General features: G+C 53.7%; 1 protein-coding gene across 2 annotated transcripts in view; it reads right to left on the bottom strand.

Annotated features, from left to right (window-relative positions):
• The window catches only part of LOC104123568 (heat shock factor protein 1), a 55,771-nt gene that overhangs the window by 29,944 nt on the left and 16,323 nt on the right, over positions 1-9,504 (bottom strand). For both annotated transcript variants that reach the window (XM_035891420.1, XM_035891422.1), the window contains 2 exons: positions 6,178-6,314; positions 3,867-3,991 (listed from right to left, as the gene is read on the bottom strand). In XM_035891420.1, coding sequence (XP_035747313.1) covers positions 3,867-3,991; positions 6,178-6,314 — 262 coding nt within the window. The remainder of the gene's footprint in view (positions 1-3,866; positions 3,992-6,177; positions 6,315-9,504) is intronic.

The following is a 9,504-nucleotide window of genomic DNA, read 5'->3' as shown; positions in this document are numbered from 1 at the left end:
TCCTCTGGGCCCCCTTGAAGCCCTGACCGGCCGCACTCAGCTCTGCCCGCAGCCTTCTCTTCTCCAGGCTGAACACCCCCAACTCTCCCAGCGTGGCCCCAGAGCAGAGGGGCTCCAGCCCTTGGAGCATTTTAGTAGCCCCTCAGATCATTTTAGTAGCCCTCCCCTGGCCCCGCTCCAACAGCTCCATGTCCTCCTTGTGCTGAGGGCTCCAGACCACCACTGCTAAACTTCTCCCTCCAAGACCAACCCCCACCAGAGTTTCTTTGGCAGCTGGGCTCCTCCTCACCAAGTCAAAGCCTGTCGCAGTGTGAATGGGGTTGGGTTTTTTCTCCCAGTTCACCAGTCCCACCAGTGGCTGCACAGCCACAGCCAGCGGTCGTTCACCTGCAGTAACGGCCAGTGAAGCAGCGGGCCTGTCTGGAAGCTCTGCATCACGACTGAAGTCTCCTCCATCTCGTGCAGGTACAAATGGTCCCTGGACTGAGCCATGAATGTATTTCAAGCCTTCATGCTGGAGGAGTAAACCCCTTTATTCCCACAGAATTTGCAACGGAGAGCTCTGTGTGCTTTGCGGAGCAGTTACGGCAGGAATCCAGTGGGATTCCGGCTGCTGTAGCGATTCACCGAGAAATGGCGGCACAGCAGGCACAAGCTGAAGGTCCTAACCCCCAGCGTTTCACCTACGAGCTGATTGCAGCTGGAGGAGGTTGGCTGCTGACACTGGCGTGGTGAAGGGGAAGGAGCAGAACCTGGAGTACCCAACCCTACTGTAGAGATGCAACGTGACGCAAACCAGGAGGCCCTCAAGAACATGTAAAAAACTTGTCAAGAAAATAAGTGACCACAACATGGTGAGAACCAGCTGATGCTCTGAAGCACGGCACGGGTGTGGAACTGAAGAGACTAACCTTAAGGGAACAGGAGGTATTCTTAGGCAAGAAGCAAGAAGAGACTTTAACCACAAGTTCCTTGGAAAATAGAGACATCAAAACTGGCTTGCAAGCTCTGCCCTCCAGCAAAGGAAGAGCGACCCAAGTGCAGGGACCCAGTGCTAATGATGGAGATGGGAAAAACTGAAGATAATGAAATGCAGACCCAAAAGCTGTTGATTGAGAGATATGGAGAACCAGGAGAAGGCCAAAAACCCAGCTACTAATGGCTATGAAGGATCAAGAAGTGGCCAGGAATGGAGGATATTCAACCAAGAAGAGGCTGTTACACAATGATGAGCTACAGAGAGCTCGGAGCTGGATGTCCCAAGCCAGCGGGATGTCCCAAGCCAGCGGGATGATGTCCCAACCTCCCGCAGCTCAGCCCAGAAGCCTGTTGGGGCTGCAGAGTGGTGGTCCCACTGCCTTGCTCCGGTGCTCCCGGACCTCCTCCGGAGCCTGCCCCGCTCATTAGTCCCTGGTGCTTTTTGTTGGGTGGTTTCTGTTGGGCTGGCAATCAAACCAGTTCTCATGGCAGAGTACCGGAGCCGAGGCGCGGGAGCACACACACAGCAGCCGGCACGGCGAGGGTACGGCACTTCCTCCGGGCAGCAGTCCCAGGATGAAAAGCTGCTAACAGGCCATCGCACAACACTGGTGGTTCACAGAAATGGTGTCATTTTGATTGTCTTGCAGGAGCCTATTTACCCGATGAGCTTTCAAAAAAGCACAAACCACATTTTTTTATTAACTGGTCAATAATTATCTTCCTGAAAGGAGCGGGGAAGCTTCTCTGCTTTGAGAGAGGTCAGTTCTCTGCTATTAGGAGAGCTCAAAGTGCTGCTGGAGGCACTCCACCTAGTGGCTTACAGCCCATTTATAATTAATAATGCTAATGTTTGCTCTAGCGAGAGCCAACGGAGCAGCCAGACTGCGGCCTGGAGACCTGCGATGCATTTGTGAACGCTCTCATCCTTAACACAGGGGAAGGAGCCCAGAGGCTTAACCTCAAAACGTGCCACAGGACTGCCAAAGCCATGGACATTTAGATGAGCACCACGTGCTGGGACCACAAGACCGGGTTTGAAGATGGCTCTTGATGTCGCTCATCCTTCTCGCAACGGACAGAAAACCATCGTGCAAAAGCAGAAGCCTCCCCCATGAACTTGGGCTAATGGCTGGGACCAGAGCTGCCAAAAGACATGACGCGTCGCAGCGAGCAGCAAACTCGTTGGTTTAGGCAGCTGATTGCTTTTCCAGGAAAGTGGGGGGGGGAAAGGCTTCCAGCCTAGGGACAGAGCAGTTTATCCTGTTGACTTAATGGTGGGTTCACCACCACCAAGTCATCCAATACAACTTGTACAGCTGCTGGTGGGCTAACGAAGGCTTCGGTTTGGTTTTTCGGAGTGTGTACAGGCGTGTTGCATACGCTTTGTGGAGGTGGCTCAGTGGTCATTCGAGGTTGGCTGCTCCCCAGGTTTTCATTCTAAGCAAGCCACTTAGCAACCCTGCGAGGGAGAACGGGAAGAGCCGCCTCTGCTGGCCACCGGCCCGTGAAACCGCAGCATCGGTAACGGCACGCAGAGCTTTCACCTGCTGCCATTCCCACCTGGTTAGAAGGACAAGCTACTGTTCCTTCTCCCCTCGCAAAGAGCCTGGGGAGAAGCACAGCCCAGATGTGAGGCTGGGCGCTCATACCTGGGGCCAATAGCAGATGGAGAGAATCATCTAGAATGACCTTGGAGACGAAGCAGGTTCTCTCCCCTCCCATGAACACCAGAGGTGCGAGAGAAGTGATCTGCAAGCACAAGATATACTCATGAAATCCAAGAAAAGGGAGGCTCTGGAACACAGTGCGGAGGAAATATTTTTCCGCTGTGAAACTCTCCCTTCGAAAGCCCCCACCCTGCCTTCCCGCTTCATCCAGCAAGAACGGGGGGCTGCTTGCTCCGCTCTCCCTAAGGCCCAGAGCCAAACTCCTGAGGCACAACGGCAGAGATGAAGAAGCAAGGCATAAAATAAGCTTCACTGATGTATGATTCACTCCGCTTTGTGGAGAGGTAAACACGAAGGGAAAAAAAAAACAAACAATGAGCGCTTTAAATCAAGATCCTTAAGGGTGCCTATAGGAATCAGACCCCCCCACCCCTGTATGTGTTGGCCTCAACGGGCGTAAGGGCGGCAACTTCAACGGCACCACTCCAAGGTTCTGATCGGGTGACGTTAACTACACTCTTCTGTATGACCACCATGGGAAAAAGTCACCTAAGGGTGAGCAGCAGCGCCCCGACCGTCTCGAAAGGCAAGGCAGTATTGACCAGCGGGGCTCCAGATCCCCCATTCTGCCTCCCAACCCAACAGCAATGCTGGGTGAGCGGCATCCAGCATGAATTTGGCTGGGTGCAAGTCAGAAGTCAAGAGCCTGGAAGAAGAATACAGTACCAGAACAGAAGGACAGCAGACATTACCCCAAACGACTCGAACACCTTGGTGCAGCGTAGGACGAGACAGAACAGTTGTGCTTTGTGGGAGGGAGAAACCAATCGCACGGGAAAAGCCCAGCACCATGCATCGACTGCTATTCCAGATTGGAACCCCCGAGGCGGGGAGGGAAGTTCCTGCAGCCTTCACAGCCTTTCCGACGGAGAGCTCACAGCAGAGCTGCGCTCCAAGGCAGCTTTATGCTGTGTTTGGGGTCACAGGTCTGGGAGCTGTGACACCAGGTCTTTAATCGTGTTCAGAAGGTCCCTCCACCACCCAGAAAGCCTCCAAAAGCCCAGGCTGTGCCCCCGAGGCAACTGGGAGCTGGAAGAGGGAGCAAGCAGGCAGCAGCCAGCCTCCCCGCAGAGGAGGTCTGGAAAATAACGCGTTCGGGCAAGAAAGCGCCGAGCAAACTCTCCTGCATTGTCTGCCATCCCCTCCCCACATACATACTGCTTCATGGCTATCAGCTTGGAGTCCATGCTCTCCTGCTTTCCCTTCATCACCTGGATGTCCGTCAGTAACTTGGTTACGTTGTCCTGCCGCACCTTTATATCCTCGTTCTTTATGCTGGATACCTGGGGACAGAAAGGAAGAGGTCAGTGACGTTTCCTTCCGACAAAAGGGTTATTTAAGCTTCAAAGTCGATTCTGCAGAGAGAAATTCGCCTCCCCTCTCCAGACCAAGCGCTGCATTCACAGCGGAGCGCACTGCCTTGAGGGACTCAACCCAGCCGTCTGCAAAGCGAGTTTTCCGCAAGCACATCGCTATTTGAAAACATCAGATATCAATAAATGATCAAATAACTATCTTTTGGGGTCAGAAATAGGCTGCTCAGGTGAAAGCGAAGGCCTGCACAAGAGCGAACCCTCAGCTGGGCAACGGGCCAAGACGTTCTCATCTCTGCGATCCTCAAACCAGAACCTGGCAGCCACAAAGACCAGGGAGCATGTTTGCGCTGAAGACAGGAAGCAAACATTCTTCCCGTGCGCTTTCCAAAGCCTCCGAGGCGTGCAGTGAACTGACTATCCCTCTTAATTAAGACAGCCCGCAATTAAGAAACTCATTAGCTGGTTTGAGAAAGAAAAATCAGGAGGAGAAGGGCAGATGAGCAGACTGCAGCAGAGGCGCCTGCGGGCGGAACGGTGGAGCCTCTTCCAGCCGTCCCGGAGCGGCAGCCGGTCGCGTCACATCCCCGTCGTTTCCACTACGAGTGCTAAAGCAGCCGAGGGGGGAGATTCTGAGCAGGCAATTTTATTTTTCTGATCAGATACTCACGAGAAACGACAGCCGGGCGTGTTTCAGAGAGCTGTGCCACGTGAGAAGCCTATCGACCTGCCAGCCGTGCTGGGGGTTAACACGTCTCACCTCCTCGGCAGCTTCTCCCCACCTCCCTTGCCAGCAGCTCGTATATCTTTAAGAGCTCTTTACATCCCTCTAACGCGTTTGCCCACTGTGAAAACGTCTGGAGGAGCGGAATGCCTCCGTGGAAATGGCACTTAGGGTTATTTGAGAGCACCCTGGGATAGGCAGAAGAGCGAGCTGCTCTCTCTACAGGCTGCTTTGATTCATATTTGGGAAAGAATGACAAAACCGTGTTTCTCCAGCCCCCACTTCAGCACCAATAAATTAGCCTGGGAAGTTCACAAGCATTTTTGGAACTCCCGATACCAACAGCTGCCGTGCCACGTCTTCAGCACACCCACTGCGATTCTGGAGGTCAGGCAACGGGGGCAGCTGCAAAGAGCGCCCGAGTTTAAAGGGAAAACACCCAAGTTTATATCTGGGGTCCACCAGAGGTCAACACATTTAAAATAATTCCGGTGTCCTGTCCTTCCTTTTCCTCCTTCCACCGCTATACATCGCCTGCGTGTCTGCACGTTGTACGGAGGCATTTCAGTGCTTAAAGGGGGCCCAGAGGAAAGGGGGGGACAAGCTTTTTAGCAGGGCCAGCTGGGACAGGACAAGGGGGGATGGCTTTAAACTGAAGCAGGGGAGGTTTAGACTGGATCTAAGGAAGAAATTCTTTCCAGTGAGGGTGGTGAAACCCTGGCAGGGGTTGCCCCGAGAGGGGGTGGAGGCCCCATCCCTGGGACCATTCCAGGCCAGGTTGGCCGGGGCTGTGAGCAACCTGATGTGGTTCAAGGTGTCCCTGCTGCTGCAGGGGGGTTGGGCTGGGTGACCTCTGGGGGTCCCTTCCCACCCAAAACATTCTGTGATTTCTTATTCCTCGAAGCATTTCAAGTGCAGGCTGCAGCCCAACCAGTGATGGCTCTCCCTCCTACTGAAAGGTGCAATTGCTCTTTGGCCTCTCCAGAGGACACAGCGACCTTCCCTCTGTCACGCTAAACTCAAGCAGATGCTACTTGTTCAGAAAAAGAACCAGGAAAAATATAGAGTGACCCTTTTTACTGAACTGCGGAGCAGCGTGGTTTGCAAGGCTTGGAGTGCTGGGTGTTTTCGGCTGGTGGGAGAGAGGGGAAGGCTCGAGCAGGGCCGCAGAGAACCTAGCACTGGAAACACAGAGGAAAAGACCCACGGAGAGCAGGGACCGGTACCGCGGGCCTGGAGGCAGCTGATCAGCGGGATGGCGCTGCAGCTGGTGCCTGGGTGAGAGGGTAGAGGCAGCAGGAAGAGCTGCTGGCCCGGAACAGTAACCGGCAACGCCAACGTCCCTCAGCCCGCAGAGCGCACCGATGCCTTTCAGATTCATCCTCTGGTTTTAAACAGTTTCTCTAGGGCAGGATCTGTGGTACAAACTTACGCTGGTTACTTTCCTCTTGATGTTCTCCAGGAGATGTTCCTGGCCTCGGATGAAGTACGGATGCTGGAATTCGGTATCGTCTTTCTCTGGCTTCACCAATCCTCCCTGCTCGATGTGGACAACCTTCCGAAAGCCATCTGCAAGACAAAGGGTAGGCAGTTGGAGAAAAGCTTGACAGGCCTAAACATCAGCTTGAGAAAGCAGGATCTAGCACACAAGTTACCCTCACTCATTTAAATACCCGGTGCTCTGTCACCGCGCTGTTCCCTTCTAACCCGCCGCATCCTAAAAATGCCACGTGGAACGCGGAACCCTCCCTTAAACGGACAGAGGCTCACTCTGATCCTCCCCAAATGGTCCCAACGGCAAGTGGGACGAGTCTTCTCCAGCCACCACATCCTTCCCCTGCCTCTGTTTCCTCCCTGCCTTGAGCCACAGCCTGACAGGGGTGGCTGGGAAGAGCAGGAGCCACTTCTGCATCCTAGAGTCACGTGAAAAAGCACCTTTTGCTGCTCTTGCAAGAGCGCCTTGCGCCGATGCTTGGCTGGTAGCATGGGGCAGCGAGAAGAAAGGCTGAAATTGCTGGAACTAAACCAAGAGTCTCAAATTATGGCTTAGGGACATGGTTTAGTGGTGGGATGGCAGTGCTAGGTTAGCGGTTGGACTTGATGATCTTAAAGGTCTTTTCCAACCTAGACGATTCTATGATTCTATTCTAAATTATGGCTGAGAGATGCCAACCAGCACTTCACCTTGCCTCTTCCAGGCAGAGCAAGGCAGGGACACAGCTCCATTTCAATGGAACTTTTTTCAAGAATGGCACCGAAAAGAGCCTCTAACACTTCGCACGCGCTGTGGGCCACCCCGGAGGGCTTCTGTTTGACCGATGCAGGGAATGAAACGGGTTCTGACAGCAACAGATGATGGAGGTGAAGCAGCACCGCCTACCAGCTCACATGCTAACGAAACCAGGGGCACTGTGGAGGCAGACCCACGCACATGTCCGTCAGCATTCAGGAGCTCCCGAGCTCCTCACGCCCCGTTTTGGTCCCTCCTTACCCCACAAGTCCGTGACGCAGGCTACTGTAGCTGGCGCACCTAGAGCAAACCTGAATTATGGCTTAGGGACATGGTTTAGTGGTGGGATGGCAGTGCTAGGTTAGCGGTTGGACTTGATGATCTTAAAGGTCTTTTCCAACCTAGACGATTCTATGATTCTATTCTAAATTATGGCTGAGAGATGCCAACCAGCACTTCACCTTGCCTCTTCCAGGCAGAGCAAGGCAGGGACACAGCTCCATTTCAATGGAACTTTTTTCAAGAATGGCACCGAAAAGAGCCTCTAACACTTTGCACACGCTGTGGGCCACCCCGGAGGGCTTCTGTTTGACCGATGCAGGGAATGAAACGGGTTCTGACAGCAACAGATGATGGAGGTGAAGCAGCACCGCCTACCAGCTCACATGCTAACGAAACCAGGGGCACTGTGGAGGCAGACCCACGCACATGTCCGTCAGCATTCAGGAGCTCCCGAGCTCCTCACGCCCCGTTTTGGTCCCTCCTTACCCCACAAGTCCGTGACGCAGGCTACTGTAGCTGGCGCACCTAGAGCAAACCTGCACCTCGCGGGCGCTGTAGCACCCTGATCCTTAACCTGAAAATGAGGAGCAATCTCCTTCCAGCGAAGGAGACCCTGAGGCCCATGAGGGAAATCAATGACTTCCCAAGGGCTCCAGAACCTTTCCAGAGAAATTCTTCAGAAGAAATGAGCCGTGCAAGCTCTGCAAACAGAGTCACTTGCCCTGAAGCAGATGTCCAAGCGACCAAGCCACTCACCTTTATATTGAGTCTCAAATACATTTTTTTTAACAGTCTACTCCACCTGAAGAGATGTAAGCCCGTAGAGCGGCGCGAGCCCGTAGAGCATTTCTCATTCTAACAGAGGACAATTAAAAGCACCCTGGCTCCAAACAATTCCCCAGACCTACTGCAAGAAGCATCCCTTTTGTTATTCCCACAGCAATGCAACCTTCTGGTGAGGGCAATGGTGCAATCCCGCTGCCGCGTGGGGAGGGGAAGGGCATGGCACACTGGAGAGCGCTTCCTCCACTGCTCAGTTACCCACCAAAGTCTTCAGATGGGACTTGAAACACCTAAAAGCCACTCAAGAACCAGGGCGCAGCGCATCAAAGTGGTTTTGGGTCTCAGCGTTTCGGTAAAGCACCGGGATAAATCAAGGGTGTTATTTAAGTTGCACAGAACGCAGCTGCGGTAAGCGGAAAAAAGCATCCAGCGCTGGCGTCGGAAAGCGATTTAGGGAAACGACAGGTGATTGTCGTGATATTCGCCAGTTCTCGGTTACTCAAGCGATCCTTAAGAAGGAAAGGCCCCGGTCACGAAGCACAGAATGCGCCCCACAGCTATTCAAGGAGCGGGTGTTGAAAGGTAATGAAAATGTCATCCTGGCTAATAGCATTGGAATGCTCTCTGCAGCCCACATCTGGAGCATTACGGTTAATCCCTGATAGAACCTCCGCGCGAGAGGCGCATGAAAGGCGTCCTTTATGCGGCTGCCTATCGCCAGGACCCGCCGCCAAAACCTGAGCGCCGAGCTGCGTGCGCGGGGAGGAAGCCGAGCAGACTGCCGTGAAGCAACGTCTCTGGGATAATCCCAGGACGTCCCTGCTCGCTGGCAGGAAAGCGCGGCTATCAAACGCACCCATCAATCTCGGAGCATTGAGACGGACGGGCAGTTCTCCATTTCCTCGCGTACCCGAAGGGTAAGAGCAGGATTAAGCGGTGTAAGTTCGGAAAACAGGGAAGGGGGGAGCATGGAGAAAAGGACTCTTGCTTGATAAATAGAGGGCAGGGAACTGGTAGCACGGAGACATGCGGTGAGAAGAGCAAAAGCTTTGGACAATCCTCCATTCGCGTCCCAAAGGGACCCGGCCTCAAACGCCAGCTCCGGTTCGCTTTGCTCGTGCGGCAGCCGGCACAGGAGTAGAGGGGTGCCCAGGCAAAGTTCCCACCCCGGTTCGCAGCAGGTTCCTTGTTTTTGGAAGGTGAGCAAGGCTCAGCACACGCCACGAAAAACACCAGTTCCGGAGAATTTCATAACCCTGAATCAGGTTTTCCAAAGGGATCCGCAGCCGGAAAGCCAGCTCAGGGGCGCCCTCCACGTTACCTGACTATTCACCCCGTCAGGATAATGAACTTCGAATTTCATAGAATCATAGAACCACTTTGGTTGGAAAAGACCTTTAAGATCATCAAGTCCAACCTTTAACCTACCCCTGCCATCCCACCACTAAACCCTGCCCCTAAGCA

This window comes from Egretta garzetta, unplaced genomic scaffold, assembly GCF_000687185.1.
Source record: "Egretta garzetta isolate BGI_Z169 unplaced genomic scaffold, ASM68718v1 scaffold763, whole genome shotgun sequence".
In the NCBI taxonomy this organism is placed as follows: domain Eukaryota; kingdom Metazoa; phylum Chordata; class Aves; order Pelecaniformes; family Ardeidae; genus Egretta; species Egretta garzetta.
The sequence above is the reverse complement of the archived record's forward strand: the minus strand, read 5'-3'. Positions and strand labels throughout refer to the sequence as shown.